The following is a 20921-nucleotide window of genomic DNA, read 5'->3' as shown; positions in this document are numbered from 1 at the left end:
TCTCAGTTCAGTCACTGAGCTGGGAGACAGATTCATTGCACTTGAAGTGAAATAAATGCACAGCACAGCCCATAGTTATATCAATACCTCCATAATAGTGTTTTAAAAATCGATAGATACTTGGGTTGAAACTCGCACCCAGTGACGTTAATGACAAAATTCTCATTTGATTTTACTGGGCCAAGTTTTCACCCTTTGAGCTGCAAGCATATTTTCAAATTAAGTCAAGTTTAAACAGACACCAACCCAAACCACAATAAGTCCTAACTGTCAGGAAGGAACCGTGTATCATTTCCATTTTACAAAAGGAAATCTCTCATATCAAGTAGTAATCAGTTCCATATTTGTGAAACCCTGTAAAAAAACAAACAAAAAAAAATTTTTTTGTCCATAATTTACATGCACTGTAGAACATACCCTTTCCAGACTGCAACATATAATAAGAAGCAAAAGAGCTGTTTCTAACTACTAAGAGAACGTTTGGCACGATCGCTAAAGTTCCGCATCTTAAGAGAAATCACACGAACAGTAACGGGTATTTTGGCTATACGGCAAGCAAGCCAAGCCATGAAAAAGTGATCATGGTTCACACGATCATGCTACGAATAAGACATTAACATGAGAAAAGAAATATCTGACCAACATCTTTTTCACAATGCTGTGCTTCAGATGAATTCACTGAGCTTTGTTGATGATTCAGTGTGACCAGCCGAGTAGAATTTCATTGAAAACTGATTCTAGGCTGATCTTCCCTGAATATTCAGAATTGAAATATGCTGGATTTTCCAGCTGTGCCAGTACAACTATCACAGTTGCGAAAGCTACGCCAGAGCACAGAACGCTGCAGAGACTAGATGGTTCAGAGGTCTGTCAAGAGAATGTAAAGCATTTCATTTCCCTGTTTATTTGGCCCTTGCAAGTTGTGATCAAAATTAACCAGTTATTGTCTATGTAAAGCAAGTGAAGAATTTCAGTCCCATTCCAAGTAGACAGGTTTCATGTCACAACCCCAACACCACCTCCTCACCACGCCCAACTCAAATACATAACTGGTACTAAACTGGCTCCTTTCAGTGCTTCTCAGGCCATGGTTTGAAGTACATTAAAGTAAAACTCTTTTGCAATCTTCCTAGAACACAGTCAACACACGCGCCTCCACTAATATTGCCCATGCTGCAGCTCTCATTAGGACAGGGAAGACTTCAGACCCCAAACTTCTCCAGTCCTTCAACTTCCACCAACATGAAAATTTGCTCACCTAAAAACAAATTAAAATGCAAAACACTTAAAAACCAGGCAAGCATCCCAAAGCAAAGTATATGCTAGATTCTGTGAAATCTCACTAAGTCAACAGTCTACCCTCAATTGCTTAACTCAGCCTACTAACCACCAAAACGTCAGTGCTTTGTTCGTGTATTTTATGTTGAGCAGTCAATTCTATACACAAAAGTCAGTTGTAGCAATGGATTACGATCTGTGCGCCAGTAATATATCAAATTCCTTCACAGTGGATTTTTGTAAGGGGGGGCCCAAGGGAAGATATAAAGTGACACTAACAAAAGCTTGTACAAACCAAAAATGTTTAAGAAATTCTTCCACAAAACTTGGATGGTAAACGACCAAAGAAAATCCTCTGAGAAAGAACATTAAAACAAACTGCCACGTTCTAAAAACAAACCTAATTTGCAAGAAGAGCACAGCATAAATTGCCTAGTATATAATGAAAATCAGAATTATTGTGGAAGTCATGAGCATATTGTGAAATACATGATCAAGAGAAAAAAAAAAAAAAAAACCAAAAAGGAGATCACCAAAATGCCTCAAATGAGCAGGGAATGACTTAGCAGGCTGGATCCTATTTAAAAAGCTTAGGTTTAAACTCGTGTAAGAAAGCCAGGGCATTAATACTAACATCCAGAAACAACGGTCAAGGAAAGAAAACAATATCGCTCACTCCAAGTTCTAAAATATTTATGCTCATATTCTTATACATGGTAGCAAAGCAATACATAATAACCAAATAAAATAAGAACTAAACTATAATCTCATGGGGCTGGTATATGTTCCAAAAATAAAAGAAATGCAGCCCAACAAAATAAAAAGTAGGAGTTAAGTGCACGCTCTCAAAATAGAATTAGACTGCAAAAGAAGAGAAGTGACTGTCATTGTGTATCTTTTCCTGCATTGAGCTTATCGTCTGTCATTACCAAATAATAAAGAGAATAATAATGAAGAGAAAAAATACAGGAAGAATAAAGCTCATGCTAGCACATAGACAAATGTAGCAAAGTGATTCAGTGAAGCTCAACTGAAATGCAAACTGTTTTGATGTGAAAAAATACAAGACTGTATCCTATATTTGGAAAACAAAAATGCTTACCATGTAAAATTCCATGACAAACCAACTGTGGAAACAATTGCTTAATTATGCTTATCAAAATAATAAGAAAATATCAGCAGTTGCATTCAACACACATGAATCAGAAAGACTACCTGTGCAAACATAAACAAATCATCTGAATTTCCAATTAACTATTACAGATTACAAATGGAGACACTTTTCAAAATAAATTACAAGACTAATTAATCATTTTAACACACAAAAGTAACTACGTTATATTGTGCAGTAGCTTTAAATATCTTCCTACTTATTGTAATTCTATCCTGCTTAGTTTGAACCAAGGCTAGTGAAAATGTGTAGTGAAGGGAGGGGGAGGGGAAAAGGGGAAGCTTCCAGACTTTACTTTGATCACTTTATGTAGGTAATTACTGTCTAAATTGAGAATCATAACATAACAGAATTATTGACTAAGGAAAGCTCACAATAAAACTAACAACTGCTCAATTCAAACATCATAAGCATTGGGATAGTGTGCCCCATGCATGCTAACATGAATATCTGTGGTCATATGACATGATCGACCACTTTTCTTCAAACAAAATTACACGGAGAGACTTAATGAAAATAAGAGCAAGACGCTATTTCTTGCTCCGCATAGTAGCAGTCTCATCTCCAAGGGCATTTCAGAAAGTAATGACAAAATGGTTGCCCACACTGTATGGTCTGGCAAAATAGGAAAAAACTACACAACAGGGGGGAACACAGATGGCGGCACTGTTGAATGCGCCAATTGTTTGCAACTACGTAGAGAAGTAATGTGCTCCTGTAAACCATCACTACATGCAAAATGGGTTTTATTTCAAAATTACTGTTACTTTCTGAAACACCCTTATATATAAGTTTTGAGACTTGCCTCAATTTAAAACCCCCAAAATGTTCATTGTGTTTTAATAGTCTAAGACTAGGAATCTAGCATCATGGGTTATGGAGCTGTTTTGAAGGCAGCACGTTTCACTTACTGCAAACCAGTATGCATAAGGAAAGAGAATCATTCCACGGACAGAAATACAGGGCCCAGGTTTAAAATGGTCTTTATCAAAGCATACTAGAGTATGTGGGCACAACTGTTTGCGCGCACAAAAGCCTGATTGTGAATGGCATTTGGACATATAACACTATAATACAAAGGAAATATTTTCCTTCACAAATTTAAGTTTTTTGGAAACTCTCCAAAAATTTAGCCCACAGCTTTTTATCCCTTCCACCCATGGATGAGTTCTGAGATTCGTCCTATGATAGAAAAATCCTCCAAACACTTCCAAGGAAGAAGTAGAATATGCATTGAAATGCAGAGCCTGCTCTTCCACAGTCTAACTACCCTCAATTAAACTGCATTGAAAGAATGAAATTAGCACTGTCAGAAAAACAGCTGGGAAGAGACCTTGAAGTTTTCAGTTCCAATTCCTCCCTCCCCTCCCCACCTTCCTTAGGCAGTCACTGTGAACAGCTGCTATTCAGCACAGAAAACATTTAAAATACATAAAAGCAAACTCCTTAATTTTGCTTAAGTCTTAGATTTTGATACGAAAATCAGCAAATGGGCCAAACTGCAGAATCTACTTTGCACACACAAATTTTCAAAAACTGATTGTGTTAGCAATTGGCCCAAGGAGTGCTCTGCGATTGTCTGCACTTCCATCCAAACCCTTGTGCCAGAATCACTGTTCTTTCAATGTGTGTATGGACCCATGATCTGCATTTTCATGTGCTAGAATCATAAATGGGCTTTAACCAGATGGTGCTAGCCACGATACCCATCTTTTATAGATTTTTCCATCAGAAGATGCCAAAGCATTTTTAGAAAAGGAGGTCTTAATCCCATTTTACAAATACACAGACATAGTGATTTGCCCTACTTGCTTTGGTGGGTCAGGACTCCAAAGCTATGGCCGTTTTGTCTGCTAATCCACGCATTTTGCTAAGATCTTTATATTTTTCAGATAAATGGAATAGACAGTTCTTGTAAAAAAATCTCTCTCTTTACTTCTAAGATTGCCATATGACTCCAGGACAAACACTGAAAGTGCTCTACAGAACCATGAAAAGGGAAAAACATGCTGGTTATGAGGGTTAAATTAGCTAAGGTATGAAAAGCAGTCTCATTGTTCTTTTATTGGTTGTAAGCAACGTTAGGTAGTTACAAAAAAAGTTCAGCCTTCTTACTGAATCCAAACAAAAGTGCAATGACAGTTTCAGCTAAAATTGATAGCACAGAAAAGTGTATTTTTAACTGTGCCCTTCACTTACACTGGAACCAAGAGCAAGACACAAGTCATTGTGACTGAAGATGACAGAATGAGCCTGCAGAATTTTGAATTTACAAAGACTTCCTGATTTTATTAGGACAAGGATGACTGCCATCTTCTTCTTACCTAACAGTATCTACAGGGAAGCAAAGTGTATTGGCTATTCAGAAAGTTATAAACAACTTGCAAATTGAGTAATTCCAAATAACATCCAATTATAAATGAATACACTGTATCAGTTTTCCAGAAAAAAGCCTAAGGAAGGAAAGCAGAACTGCCTGTTACAATCATGCAGAGTATTGTTTCAGAAATAGTATGCTGTGTGAGTAATCCAATTGGAAGATTCTTCCTTGGAGCGTTTTGCTGAGCTGTGTGATGTAAAAATAGATTTGTATGCCTCCGATTTATCCTCCCTCTCCGTGATACATCTCTTGGTGGTACCAGATGAAGCAGCTTTTCCTGGCACAGTTGATGAACTTCCAATAGCCTCTATTGGGGAGGGAGGGGAAAAAAGAAAGGAACAGAAACAGAAGACATTTTAGCTTTTTTGCACTTGCATATTAGTCTTTTTTTTTTTTTTTTTTTTTGTCAGTCATTTCTACAACTCGAAGAGATTCAGAAATTGGTCTGCCAGGAACATCTCTGGTAGACTAGGGAAAAATATGTTTAAGTCATGTAATTCATACTCCTTTCCAGACTCATTAAAATGTCTGTTCAATGCACAGCTTGGGAAGTAGGTTTCTCTCCTATGAACGCAATGCACATACCCTAACATAGTACTAGCAGCATCAGTTGCAGCAAGCCAAAGAGAAAGCTCTAAGCTCCAGTCTTCACACAAAGGTGGGAGGATTTCTCCCCCTAACTATTGCTTGAAAAATAGCTGTCAAATGCCAAAGGCAACACTCGTGACACATTTATCACCTGGGAATCTATCTACTCCCTTTATCCTTTATGAAGTCCCTACGGACAACAACAATGGCCTGAAAGTCATTTAATCATTTCTCATTGAAGCCAGGAAAATGCCTGCCCCATTATTTGTGACACCATTTCTATGCACTTCACCTGCTGCTACCACCATGTTCTCAAAGGACACACAAAAGTATTTCTGAAAAGCTGCAGTTGTGGCTCACAAGCAAAGAGAAAAAACAGCACAAAAGTCTCCCCTAAACTGCCTACAATGAGTACATTTTAGGCACAGAAAAAGTTAGTTAGAAGCCTGTCTGCATGTTTACTAATTGATCTATACAAGCAATTATGAACCCTACATGCACAGAATTAAGTAATGCAGTATTGTAGCCTTCTCATTTTGGAAAATGTCACCATTAACATCAGACAAGGTTCCTTGGGTGAATTTGATATCTTTTATTAGACCAACCCAAATGGTTGGAGAATAGTTATTAAGCAAGCTTTCGGGTTCAAAAACCCTTCGTCAGGCTCAGGAAGCTGCAGCAGTTGGTGTGTGCTCTTCCTGGATGGATGAACATCACTCATTCAACAGGAAAAGATAAGCAAAGGGTTCACCTAGACAGCTGTTTTCCTTTCTCTCAGCTTCATGGTCACCCCCCAGAATTAACACTGGGAAGAAAACAGCACCAACACATTTGGAAAAAAAATGCAAAAATGCATCTTGTAATAAATTAATGCACCTTCAAGGGACAGCATCAAGTAAAGCTCATTTCCTCCCTGACCACAGCCTACCTCATGTTTCTACCTAAGCTTTGTTTTTCATTTTTTTCCCTAGTTCATTAAAGCAACTAGGTCTCCAGACAGAAACCAGTGACCTGTCATTTCAAAAAGGGTCAAGTGATTTTTTCCCCTTTGCATTATGTGCTGTGAGAAATTAATTTCAAGTGTTATTCGAGACTGCACAGACACCCACGAGCAATTAAAAGAAACTGGGATGAACAACAATTTAAACACGATCCATTATAGACTGACGAAATCTGCAGCTCTGTATGGAGGAGAAGATAGGACATTCATAATGTAAATATTCTAGGCTCATCACAGAGAAACACTAAAGATCATTATTTAATATCAGATTCTTCAGATTATTTTTCCCTTCAGAAAATGACTCATTTCTAAACAATAACTGATTTTAAAACATACGAGGGTTTCCTCCCCCCCAATCTCTGGATAAAAAAAAAATCCGTAAGAATTAAAGCAACAGAGCAAATGAATCATGCAAAATATATATCTCCTAAATTGGTGCTGCCTCCTTGGGATGAAAAGGCAGCCAAATTTAATCTCAGTTTCACGCTTGCTGCTGAATGTCCTTAATGATAGCAGAGCAGTAGCTAACTGGAGGACTAGCAAATTATTAAAATATGCAAAGAGGGTTTGTTTCCTTTGAAAGAAATGTCCACAAAATTATGCTTCTTGAATCTTAAAAGCAAGAATCGGTAAGATTTAGGGCTTGGATGTGAAGATATAGAGAGGGCTGAATGAAAGATGATGCCCATGCTATGGGAATGAACAACTGGCAGATTGGTGATGCTGTCCACATTATTTGGGGAAAAGGAGATAGGGTGACCGGTGAGAGTGGAGGGGATTAAGAGATTGGCTAGCAATGTAGAGTAAGAGCAAATGACTAGATGGCTAGTCATGCATAAAGGGATGTCAGAGATGCACACAAGATTTTAGTTTGCACAGAAGACGACAGGTCTGGAATAGAGGGGTAGATCTGAGAGCTGTTGACTAAGACATGGCAGTTGAATGTGTATCTGTGAATGAGATTATGCAGAATAATGTGTAGAGCATGGAGAGAAAGGGTCTAAGGCAGAACTTTGTAGGACCCCCTCCACCCCCCTGTACCCTTTTGGAATATATACAAACCTGCATACAAGTTTGAATGTTACCTCTTAATGGGCTTTATATAGGCAGATTTTAACATCTTATGAACAGTTTAAAAATTAATACACGTATATGCAAAGTGTTTGCAAGGTCACTGCACAAATGTACTGTATAAAAACCCAGCTAAAAATGTGGCATGAAGTAATTCAAAATGGTTTTGTTAAAATTATTTTAACAAAAGTGGAGGAATTTACAAAATTGTTCAGTTACACTAGGACACATGCACACTGACCTGTGCCTTTGGTGAATATAATCTGTTTCTTTTCTCCAGAACTAGAGTTCAGGTCATCATTTACATTCTTTACTTTGGACGGTCCAGGAGAACCTGCAAAAGAAAGAAAAAACCCCCAACTGAATCATTAACTTGTTTCATAACTCAAATGGTAAAGCCAACCTGAAGTTGTGAGAACATTACCTTCAGTGGCGTCCTGTTGAGAAACTGATTCTGCTGCCTTGCATTTCTTTGATTTCTGAAACAATATAAGCAAAAAGCTGAGAACCTATTTTAAAAAGCTGCATGTGTTACTTAATGTCAATTTTGTGTTTTAGAGACATAATTCTATTTGATACGCTTGTGCATTTTATAAAATAACTGATCTTTCCGTACAGTTGCTTTAAGCTTTACATACCCTTTCAAACTGGAAACAATAATGCTCTTTGGTGACCTCACAGATGCCTTGGCGAAACAATGCACAGGCTGAAACTAAGCTGCCTAAAATCAATTTTTGGCTTGATTGGTTTCTTCTTTAAAATGAACCAAGCTAACAAAAAGCACACAACATACAAAAAAAAAAAAGAAGTTAAAAGTCTACTTGTGCGTGTACCTCCCGCCCCCAGACCTATCCTATATTAAACCCCACCCTGCAAACTATAGCAGTATTTGTTGTATAAACGTTATACAAATACTGACTTAGTAACGTCTCAGAAGAATTTTACACATGTTGCAAAGAATGACTAAACTAAATCCAAAGAAGGAAAAACTGAACATACATTTAGAATATGCTGTGGAGTCTACAAAGACAGGAGACAATGTTAGGGGAAAGCAAGTAACATAGTAGATGCTGCTCTAGATCTCATCCAGAAGGTGGTGGTAAAAGGCTACCATAATAAAACCAGGCAGATTTCTCGTGATCATTTGCTGTTATGCATGTGCAAATACTAATCTCTTCTCTGTGCTTCCATCTTTGCTAGCATAGACAGGGATGACACCGAAACGTACATCTGTGTATGTTTCTATGGTTTGTCTCCTTTCAAAACAGAGAGAGTATGTAAGGAAGCAAGCAAAACATTCATTTTGATGCTCTGTGCACCAAATCTGACAACTGGTCGCTTAACAGCAACCAAGACTTTACAACTTTATTTTTTTTTTTTTTAAGGAGCTAATGTGACCAGAAACTTCTTGTTCCTGAAACTAGGTAAGAAAACAATATTGTATGGATGCCAGATTTATATACGAGTTCTGATCATTCAAGTTGGGAGGGCAAATGATAATCTAGTTGCTATAGGGCAATCATCAATTACTAGCTTTTTGGACTGAGAACAGCTTTCAGCATAGCATACACTATTTATATCAGGCACTTCTAATAAATTATTATTTTTGCTAGAACATGAAGCAGTTTGGTTTATTTAGTCAAGGTAAGGGGGAAGCACCATTAAGTCTTCCAGTACATAGAGGTTGTTATAAAGAGGATGGTGACCAACTGTTCACAGCGCTTGGGGAGAGAGCAAGGGGAAAAAAACAACACACCAAGGCTGCATACACATTCAAATAACCTAGGTTTTGTTCTCGTGATAGAAAAGCTTTACCCAGAACCATGTGCACCAGGGGCAGGCAATTATTTTCGGCAGAGGACTGCTTAACAAGGTTTGGTGAGCGATCAAGGGCTGCATAGGTGGCCCCGTCCCTTGACAGGTGCCCCGCATCCTGGTTGCCATTTTGGGACCAGAAATCCCACCCACAACCCCTGACCTTTGCCACCAGAAGTCCCTCCTTTTGCACCCCAGAAATACTCCTTTTGGGAGGGGGAAGTTGCTATCTTAGAACCAGAAAAAAACTGAATCATACACTAAAAGTCAAACACCTACCGTAACATATTTTAATTTTATTACAAAAAATATTTTTGTCATGATTTGTATAGTGTATGTACAGGTGATTGCATAATAACTCAAAAATAAATTCTTAGTTTTTTATATAGCGTGTGTATGTATACACGTACACATGTGTATGTGTGTACGTACCTGCTGCCCGGAGCACTCCAGCAGGGACAGGAGGAGTTGCTGGAAGCTGAGGGAGCCCAGAAGCTGTCCCTGCTGCAGCGCTCTGGGCAGGCAGGAAGGGCAAGCTGCAGCGTTGATGGAGCAGGGTGAGCTCTGCCTCCAGTTCACTCTGATCCTGCTCATGTGGGGCAGGGGGGGGAGTGGAGGAGCTCGACTGCTCACAAAGCCCCACCAGGCAGGCAGGGACAGACAGGAGGGGGAGCAACAGTAGCAGGAGCCTGCATGCACTTGGTGCAACCCCACCACACAGGCAGGTGATAGAGGAGCAACAGCAGCAGAAGGTATGGGACAGAGACTAAGAGAGCTGGTGATGCCAGGCTCAGCTGTCTGCCCCTCTCCCATCTCACAGGGGTTTCTGTTGCTGCCAGTGGCGGCAGCTGCTTTCCTGCCCTTTGCAGGATGCTGCAAGCCAGGCAGGCAGCGCCAAGTCCCTTCCCCTTCCCCATCCCCATCCCCCTGCCCACAGAGGGCTAGGCTCAGCCCCATCACAAAGGGCAGGCAGGGAGAAAGCCCCCACATGTGCACACCCAACCCACCCACACCCCACATGTACCCACACCCCCTAACACCCCCAAGCCCCCTCCATACCCCCACACACAACACTGTCTGATGCACTCCAGCCACACACCCCACAAATGTAAACCCACACCCTGACCCCCACCATACCCACCCCACATACATACACCCACACACCCCACACCTCAACCACATACCCCCATACACACCCCCATACACCCCTCCTATGCCCCCACACACTGCCTCTGCACCATATCCACACCCCACACATCCCCCCAACCACACCCGCTGCACCCCGACAATATACAAGCAAACTGCCCCCCACCCCAAAAGGAGTACTTCCTGGGCAAGGGGAGAGACTCACAAATGCAAAGGTTAGGGGTCAGGACTTCAGGTTACAAGATGGTGACAAGGGGGTGGGGCACTTGTCAAGGGGCAGGGCTACCCTTGTGGCCCTCAGCACCTCACCAAAACTTGTTAAGCGGCCCTCCACCAGAAATAATTACTTGCCCCTGGTGTAGAACCTTACTTGGCAATCACCTGCATTAAATGTTTATTATAAGGGAACCCTAAAGCACAAACCCAATACATTTCTCATTCATCTCTAAGTGGTCACTTAAGACAGGTTTCACACGTAAACAGCTACAAGTGATTGGAAACCAGTTCAAATCTGTAACACAACAGAAGTTCAGTGCACATAAACCACTTTTAAAATGGTCAAAATTGGTTTAAGATAAACCTGGATGAAGGTAGTAGCAGACTCAACCGATTTATGATTAAATTGGTTTATTGAATTTCTCTCCCAGATCCCCTCGAGATTCAAGCTAACTCACAGTCCCCCAGCATCCCACGATGCTTTCCATCTCCCTCACAAAACCCCTTTTTCAGGGTGGGCAGGCTAGCCTTGGCCCAAGCTGTCTGCTCCAGCTGAGCAGGGAGGCATGCTCTAATGCCCGCCCTGGCTACTGACCTGGGCCACTGCAGGCATGTGGCTGCTTTTTTGGAAACAAAAATGAATGTCTGTTCACTTGCTTATTGGTTGAATCTAGGCAGCTTAGATTAACCTGCAAAGACTGAACCGGTTCAGCTTTGGGCTTTTTGACTTCCTGTACTTAGCTTAGCAGAACAGCATTGGGGAAACATTTCTATTACCTAGTTTTGGAGAATTAATTCCATATTCAGACAGATGTATAATTTTAGTTTGGGTTTTGAACAGGAAACAAAGCTCAAAATGGAAATAAACAACAGGAAGCTTATTTTTAAGATGTTTATTATTTTTAAATAAACAGCTTAAAAATAAATAATTGCCAGAGAATGCAAAAGTAGATAAGAAAGGGAAACAGGAATTTAGATTTGTTACACACATTATAACTCAAAGTTCCTGTTTCATGGAACAGAATGAGGGAGTTGGACTTGGTAGGAGAACAGAGGTAATGGTGCAGAGTGGAGCATGGGGTATTTATGGAAGATGCTGGCAGTTCCATCGCTGAAAGATCTTTCTATTTTGGGGCTTGTATTTGACCAAATGGAAATCTCTTGAACTGTGCTGGATTTGTATATACATTGAAGCCCAACAGGGCCAGTCACATTCTAACTAGAGAGTACCTATTATAATAGGACCTATTTCCAAATGCTGAACAGACTAAATAAGTACAGGATGGCTTATTAAGGTTCCTTTCTATCACCTAGTGATCCAGATAAGGAGATGATGAAGTTTTCGTTCTTAAGTGTGCTGCCACAGCTACTAATACTTTTATGAATACCAGTGTTAGGCTTCTTAAAGAAATGAAAAGGTGTGTACCACCAAGAGGGGGCTTTATCAGTTCTCAAAACTGATGCTTTCAAAAAAATCAAGCATGCATAAAACCTAAATGAACCCTACAGCCAAAAATGGAAAGGGTTTGCTATTTCCTATCACTTGCCATTCCCCCACCCAAACTTTTGGGTCCAAATTACAAAAATGTCAGAAGTCCAAGTTCCATTTAGGTTTACAGTTGTATGAAGTAAAAACTAACACTTAAAAATATTTTGTCATGGTTAAGACTAAAATATTTTTGTCTGTGTCTCCTAGGTAAACTACACAGATTTATCAACAAATACTAAATCAGGGTAGTTTAACACAGAGACTCTCTGAAGAATCCCATAATTAGGAGTTGAACTCACAGCCACAAAATACATTCATAGAAGGTTTCATTACAGATAATAATAAGTTTTATAATATTCTTGCATTTTTTAAATCTACATAGAAACATTACCTTTCCCAATTTATTTTTAAGTCTTCTATCCTCCATTCTCTTCTTCAGATTTTCCACGTCATCTTTATTGCCATTAAGTAGAATCACATCATCTTCTTGAAAGGGAACACCACACTTTAATGACAAAGAGAAAAGAACACGATATAACTCTGCAAGATCTTAATCACATTTTAGATACAGTAAAATCCTCCCATTGTCATTTACCTCTTTCTATTGCCCTGTATAAATTTCTCTTTTTATTACAAGTCAGAAGCTGCAGCTTCTACAGCAGAAATGGAATTATACTGTGTTCATACACTAAAGTGCTTCAGTTCCTGAGGATGACTAAGGAGTGAAAATATAGACAACACCTCAGGTAGACTGCTTGTGTAGGCTCTTAGTACTATTCTATTTCTATGGCTGCCAGTGCAAGTAGCCATATATCTGCTAATTAGGTAAATCATGATGGTTCAATGCCATGACCATAAGGATTTCCTTGGCTAGACTGAATTTCTAATGGTGTCAAAGCCCTTTCTGTGTTATCAAGAAATAAAAAAAAAAAGGGGGGGGGGGGGGGGCTGAATGTTTTAAACATCGCAGATCATCTTTTAACAGACAACCAAAAAAAGGAAGAATGAACATAGTTTTAGGAGATGAGCCATCATAGAGTCAGAGTCCTTTATGTAAGCAAACCATACCATAAGGAAGAAAGCTAAAAACCAGTGAATAGCCCGGTTCTAAACACTGTTCATTTGAAGCCATTTGTAAGCCTACAGTAGAGTCACTGAACTAATTTAACCGAATCATGATTTAATTTACATTGATCCAACCTCCTTGTGCAGATCTGCTTAAGCCTCTTTGTTCAGCATCACAAGCTTAAACTGTGCAATGGGCTGATGCACAAAAGGTGCACATAAGGTGCACAAAACACACTTCAAAGTGAATTTTGTTTTGATGCTTTTGCTCAGTCAGAGCTTTGCTGCTGCATACAGAGTTTAGTTAGCTATTTTCTGACCACAGAAAAAACAGACCTTTCCAAAGTTAAAAGGCAATGACATAATGGAAGAGAGGCTTATAAGAGGTGATACTCAACCACTGGCCTGCAGAGCCATGTCATCCAGCCCCCGGGGCTCCCCATGGACCTGGTAATTTGCTAGAGGGGGAGTGGCAAAATTAGTTGCTATTCCCCTGCTGCCAAATTGTGGCCCTGTGCACTAGATCACTGGTCTGCAGCCAGATGCAACACACAGGATCAGGCCAGCACATGGGATCTAGCCCATGAGTGAGCCAGCCCTGTACTTCTTATCCAACACGAGGCTGGAAAGTTGAGCACCACTGACTTATAAAATGGCAGGAATCACTTCCCGATTCTTTTTCTTAAAACCAGAGTGGAAATGTCAGAGACAGGTATGATGGATAATCTTTTCAATTATGGTAAGAGAAAGATGTTTTTATTTTGAACCTAAACTCAAACAATAAATGATATGAATATTTGAAAACACCGCAAAGTAAAGAAAAATGAAATACACCCAATATGCAAAACGAATCACCTTCCTATACAACATATTAGCAAATAATTCCCTACAGTTTGCACAGGGAGTAATCTTGTCCACAACCAACAGGCAAACAAGTGGCAAAACTGGAAACTGCAGATACATGTTAAACTAAAGCTGAACTGGTTTTCAGCACTTCTATGGCTCAGTCAATGTCCAAATTGCACTTGCTTGCAGGGCTTAATTTGTACAGTCACATTTTCCTTTAGCACAGAGATCCTCAACCAGGGTGCCATGGTTGAGCAATACTAGGTGTGCACCCACACGATTCACAAGATAAATCCAGAAATTTCAAGTAAGAATCCAGTGTCAAAAGCATTTCTGACCTTTTGTGCTCTTCTTGAGTTTGTTGCAACAGAAAAAATTGCCGTTATTTTTCCATAAACAAAAAGAAAAAAAAGAAGTGAAAGCTAACAGCTGGCATTTTCCAAGGGGTGCCTTGAGTATATAAAGGTTGAGAACCACTGCTCTAGCAACTTTCCAAAGAAGTCACCTACTGCTAGACAACGTCTTATTTGCCAAAGACTGATTTAGGTGTTTAGATAAAGTTTACAGAGAATTTTTTAACCCAGATTAGTAAAGTCTCCAGCACAAAGAATGATTATGGAAACACTGACGACACAAGACCTAGAGTGGAAGAAATGTGCTCTTAGAGCAATAATAGTAATTTCTCTTAACAAGATAATGCCATTATTTTAATGAATGTTTTATGATCTCTAAGCTTCTATCACTTACCATAATCCTAATGTAATGGAAACAAAACCAGAAAGTAAAGTTGGCAGCGTTCCTTTTTTCCATTACATATATCTGGGAAGTAATATCGGACTTTCCCTCCTTTTTCAAAGTGCCAATTAAGGGAAGAAAGTCAGTTTCAAGGAGGAGGATCGAAAGCGTTCTCTAAATGCAAAACAAAATGGCTACTGAACCGCAGCAATAAATGCTTTGTATTGCAAGCCTGTTCTTACCTTTGCTTTAAGTCGTTTATTAAATAATTTGAAATGATTAGCTTATATTTGCATACTATCACTGCCAAAGGATAAAGTTAAGTGTTTTGCTCCATTGTTGAAAATATATCCCCCATAGCATCTTCCCTCATCAAGAGAGAATAAATAATTTGTGATCTCAATGGTGAACCATGAACTTGAGAACTATATTTACGATAAAGCTCACATATGTGAACCAATCTGCACTCGTTTATCCAACTGAACATGAAGGTTTTGATCTTGTGCAAACCTGTTCCATGTTAAAAAAAAAAAAAGGTATGGAAACTTTTATCAATAGGGTTTGCACAACATGTTTTGAGGGAGGGACCTCTCTAAGTTTGGTCCCTAAAGCTCTCTTGCCTTTTGCTTTAAAACAGTGTTGAGACCAAATACAGCAGCCCTAACTGGAATTGATCTAGATTTCCACAATTAATAACTTTTTCTGAACAGGCCTAGATTACAATTTTCTTATAATAGGAAGCTAAAGAGAAACACAATCTCAGTTTTTTTATACAAATAATAACAATGTAAGTTTTGACAATCCCTTGCAGTCAAGAGTGCTCTTCTTTCATGATTGTCTTATCTGTGTGTTGGAAGATGGCTAATGAGGCTGATCTGGGATCAAAGGACTCTGCTGCAGCTAGGACATGTGTTTCCATGTGGGGCAGGTGGCGCTGGATTCTTCATTTAGTCTGCGGCATGCTGTTTCTGCCACTCCCGCTTTTCTATCTCCTGTTGTCGTCATGAGGTTTCAAAGTACTGAGTTCCCTGCAACAGATTCTTCCTCCATTGGGGGCAGTCCTGGGTGACAGTCTCCCAAGAGCTGACATCAATGTTGCATTTTTTTAAGTTGGCCTTGAGGACAGCCCTGAAGTGCTTTCTCTGTTCTCCTCTTAAGTATAAGCCTTGGCTGAGCTGGGAAAATAAAACTTGCTTTGGGAATCTGGACATCCAGATGACACAGCCAGCCCAACGAAGTTGATATTGGATAATCATCGCTTCAATACTCATGTTGTTTGCTTGTAGGAGGATGCTAATGTTGGTGAATCTGTCTTCTCACTGGATTCAGAGGATCTTGCGCAGGCAGCGTTGATAGTATTTCTCCAGCAACTTTAGATGTTTCCTGTATGCTGTCCATGTCTCAGCTCCATACAAGGTAGGGATCATGACTGCTTGATAAACCACGGGCTTGGTTTTGGATCCAATGTCATGATCTTTGAACACCCGTTTCTTCAGGCATCCAAAGGCTACACTTGCACATTTGAGGCGACGTTGGATTTCTTGGTTGACGTCAGCTTTCCGCGAGAGATGGTTTCTGAGGTATAGGAAACACTTAGTGTTCTCTAGCGTCTCACCATGGATCTGGATTATCGGAGCTGGGGACTGTTCATTAAGAGCCTACTGGTAGAGGATCTTGGTCTTCTGAATGTTGGGCATCAGTCACGTTTTCTTGTATGCCTCGGTAACGATGTTGACGACTGCCGGAAGGTCTATTTCCGAGTGACCACACACCATCATCAGCATATTGGAGCTCAATGATTGAGGTTGGGGTGGTCTTGGTTTTGGCTCAGAGTTGGCTGAGGTTAAGCAGCTTACCATCCATTCGGTAGTTTAGCTCCACTCTGGCTAAAAGTTTTGTTGGTGGTCAAATATAGCATCGTGGCAAGGAATATTGAAGAGAGTGTTGGAGTGATGATGCAGCCTTGCTTAACTCCCATTTCACCTTCAAAGGGATCTGTGATAGATCCATTACTGAAAACCTCCACTTGCATACTGTCATGGAGCAGGCAGAGAACGGTGACAAATTTCAGTGGGCATCCATACCTCAGAGGGATCATCCACAACACTTCTCAGTTGACAGAGTTGAAAGCTTTTGTGAGGTCAAAGAAGGCCAAATACAGAAGCTTATGTTGTTCCCAGAATTACTCTTGCAGATGGCAAGCTGTGACGATCATGTCAGTTGTTCCTCTTGATACCCTAAACTCACGCTGAGCTTCTGGAAGGTACTTTTCAGCAAGTAGAGGAAGAGTTCAGGAGGGTTTTCACAATGATCTTTTCTGTGGTGGACCCCGCCAAGGTGATCCCCTCTGTAGTTTCCACAGTCAGACTTGTCTCCTTTCTTGACGACTGTCACAATCATAGCATCCCTGAGGTCATCTGGGATTTCCTCATCATTCCAGATCCTTAAGAGGACGGCATGAAGCTGTGATGTGAGCTCCTCTCCTCCATTTGAAGATTTCAGCAGGGATTCTATCTGCTCCAGATGCCTTGTTCAGCTGCTTGACGACTTTCCTCACTTTGTCAAGGGTTGCAGGGATTCCAAGATCATCTCTGACCAGGTGTTGCAGAACAGAGCTGAGAACACTCTCGTCAACAGCAAAGTCTCGACTGAGGTGGTCTTCAAAATGCTCCTTCCAATGGTCATTGATGGCTGCCCTTCCCGTGATCAGGTCTCCTCCATCCTTATGATGCAAGGGTATTGGGGTTCCCAAGTGCTCAGTCAGAGATGGCTTCGCTGGCACTGAAGAAACCATGCATATTGTGGATGTCAGCGAGACGTTGAATCTCCTTAGCCTCGTCTTCCCACCATTTATTCTTCATGTTGCGGGTCCTCTTTTGGACCTCTTCCTTGACTTGTTGAAGATTCAATTTCTTTTGCTTCAAGTTAATGTCATTTTGCAATTCATAAAAGGCCTTGCACTTGTTACCAATCAACTATTGGATCTCCGGGTTGTTCTCAAACTAGTCTTGATGTTTCTTGGTAGAGAATCCAAGTGTCTCTTCATAGGCACTTGGCAATCAGGTTCTTAGATCATGGGTGTTGCCAAGATATCTTGTGCCTGTTTTTCTGGTGGAACAGATCATTGGTGATGAGAAGTTCATGTTTCATGCATTTGGTCAAGAATAGGATGCCATTGGAGTTGACCTTTGCTACTCCCCTTCCTTGCTGATGGTTCCATTCCAAAGGTTAGAGTCCCTTCTGACTCTGGCACCAAAATCACCAAAAAGAATAAGTCTGTCTCCCTCCAGAGCATCAGAAAGAACTTTGTCAAGGTTGGCGTAGACTTCTTCCTTCATCGGTAGTGTCAAGAGTAAGGGCATACATGTTGATGACAGTGGCATATTGGTTCTCTGCCAGTTTAAAATGGAGAGTCATAAGGTTTTCATTACATTTTAATAGGCAACTCATTTGCCATTCTTAATGGCAAAACCAACTGTGAAGTTGGTATTCTCCTTCCTGTTTACCCTTCCAGAAGAAGGTATAGCTGCTTCCATGTTCTTGGAGCTGACAATTTCCTGCTTACCACGTCTTGCTCAGTGCAACTACACTGATGCTGTGTCACCCAAGCTCTCGAGCCATGACTGCTGTGCAGCACTCTGGACATTCACTATTACGGTTGTCCATCAGGGTCCTGAAGTTTCAGGTCCCAAAAATGATGGTGTGCCATTGTTGGTATTATCGACCACAGTAAAGGTCAACATAGTTATCCAGTCAGGAAGAAATACAAAATATTACATTAGGTTATTTTTAGGGCACCTTTTCTATGCCCCTCCCCATATGGGATGAGTACAGCAGATCCTGAAGAAGGCTGTTCAGTCACAGTTCAGCTACCAAACCACACTCCTGTGTCACCCAAGTGCTAGACGACCTTCTTGTAATTGCCACCTTTGTGCCAGTTCATGACTAGGAGCTTCCGGACCTCACAACCCTACTCCTATTGCCATTAGCTGGTTGCCAAAAGGCTTGAGGAATGTGCTGGAAAAGCTGTTTTTCATAGAAGATACCTGTGCATGACTTCTTTCATCATGGAGAAGCTGCTGCACATCAGCTTCCACATGGCTTCTGAAAGAATAAGACACTGATCCAGTGGCAAGGAGACCAAGACATCTGGGAATCTTGTTCCGCTGCAGCCTTCATCCAGCTTTGCAGCCATTGAGATGCTAACATCTTCTACCGGCCATTGAGGACTTGTAGACCCATGGCTGGGCAGGCTTATTATAGAGGCGACCTGTTCTTGCCACGTCCCAGTACTGTCAAAGGATGTACATGGCTTTTCAGGAGGGAAACCATCGCCACCTGCTGTTTTCACCACAGTCTAGTGTTGCTGCCACTGCTTGGTCCATGACTGCTTATTCGTCAGAGTTACCCCTGCTTATTTTGCAGCTAACCTTCCCTGAAGGTCATTCCACTGTCCGCCACCTGTAGATGCTCTGGGCAGCAGTGCAGTTCTGCCCCACAAACCAGTTTAAGTAACAAAATAATAAACTAAGTATTTTCCCGATAATTTGTTGCCTGTGAATCTTTAAACTAGGATTGATCAACAACACTTTTTCTAGAATTTGTATTACAAATGGAATAACACTTGAAAGCAGCATCTCTTTTGTATAACTGGAAATCAAGTATAAAATTTTACTTGTCAGAGTTTTTTCCTGAACACAGTACTATGAAACCATCTTTATAATGATAACAAAGGTGATATTAATCAATGGGCTTGCACATGATCTAACAGCTCAGGTGCCTATCCTCCAGTTTCTGTACTACTGCACTTTATCTGATACACTCAATGTAAACATTTGATGGAACTTTTTAGTAAAATGAATTTACTAATTAGATGTTTCAGAGCTTTTTTCTCTGTAATTTCAAAGTCATATTTAAGTGAATCCTCAGAAAAGATTTTTAACTGTGCATATTGTCTATCATTTTGTACACGTTTTCTAAAAAATGAGAACTAATGAAGGCACCTATAAAGCTAAATCAAGTAATCTTCCCTTTTGGTAGTACAGAGAATTTTACTCTTTAGCAAAAGCACTCTACAAGGGTCATATCAGATAGCAACTAAGCAAACATCACTGCCCCACAAAAAATAGAAGTGATTTGTTGTTGATGCCTCTGAAGCAAAGATACAGTAATTTTCTGCTCAGAAGTTACTACAACCCAGGCATCATGCACCACAACTCTGACCCTCATCTTCCGTGACCTCAAAATATTGAGGAAGAATCTTTACAAACAGTCCTCCAATATCTTTTCTAAACCTTTTAATTACCACATGGGCTTTTAGCTTTGCAGTTACACATACTGAATTGGATGACTATAACAACGAGAAAAATCTGAGAGAGAGACAGCTCTGGTTGTTTGAGTGACCAAACCCTTCTAAGGTATTGCAAAATGAGCATCGTTTGAGGGGCAGTACTTCAAGTAGCACATCACGAAAAGAAAAAAAAGACATGAGCAAAGAAAAGACGTGGCACCATCAGCAGTTTGTTCTTTGGAGGAACGCTGATCATTTAGAAAATAAGTCACCGTCACTGAAACTATATCCTTAAGGCTTTTAGCTGATGAGTAAAAAAAACCCCCAAAAAAACATTTTAATAGCCGACATGGTAAACTGCGAAGGACTAAGATAAAAAACAGGAAGACTTCTGAGTGATGCGTGATCAAGCTGCCACTTCCTCCAGCGAAGCTCTGTTTCAAGAGCGAGCAAGTCAAGAGAGGGCTCGGCTTCCTGTAACATCTCTATCACAAATTGGAAATCTGTACAAAATTGAATATACTTAATTGCTGCTTTTGCTTCCTCCTCCTCTTTGTAACACTGAAGACATCACTAATCCCAGAAAATATGAAGTTCCCAAGGGACAAAAAGCAGCCAAGCGACTCTGTTCACATGACTGAAGCTGTAACCAGAGAAAGGTATGGCACTGATAGCAAATGCAAGCAAGTCTGAGAATGAAGCACGTGTGTTGTTTCTGTGCAAATGCTCTGCCAAATTTTTATTGAATTTGATATTTGTGAAGTTGCTTGTTTCAGATGTTTATATTAAAACAACTGTTTAAACTGTTTAAGCTCCAGAAGCCTTCATAAT

The 20921-nt window shown here is 40.4% G+C and overlaps 1 protein-coding gene across 1 annotated transcript in view; it reads right to left on the bottom strand.

Moving 5' to 3' along the window:
* Nucleotides 1-1954: 1954 nt before the first annotated feature.
* The window catches only part of RTF2 (replication termination factor 2), a 51087-nt gene continuing 32120 nt past the window's right edge, over nucleotides 1955-20921 (bottom strand). The window contains exons 6-9 of the mRNA XM_006018188.3: nucleotides 12546-12659; nucleotides 7913-7967; nucleotides 7730-7822; nucleotides 1955-5136 (exon numbers count right to left, since the gene is read on the bottom strand). Of these exons, the coding sequence (XP_006018250.1) occupies nucleotides 4952-5136; nucleotides 7730-7822; nucleotides 7913-7967; nucleotides 12546-12659 (447 nt within the window). The 3' untranslated portion in view covers nucleotides 1955-4951. The remainder of the gene's footprint in view (nucleotides 5137-7729; nucleotides 7823-7912; nucleotides 7968-12545; nucleotides 12660-20921) is intronic.

Source organism: Alligator sinensis, unplaced genomic scaffold (assembly GCF_000455745.1).
Source record: "Alligator sinensis unplaced genomic scaffold, ASM45574v1 scaffold115_1, whole genome shotgun sequence".
In the NCBI taxonomy this organism is placed as follows: Eukaryota; Metazoa; Chordata; order Crocodylia; family Alligatoridae; genus Alligator; species Alligator sinensis.
This window is presented reverse-complemented; position numbering and strand designations above follow the sequence as displayed.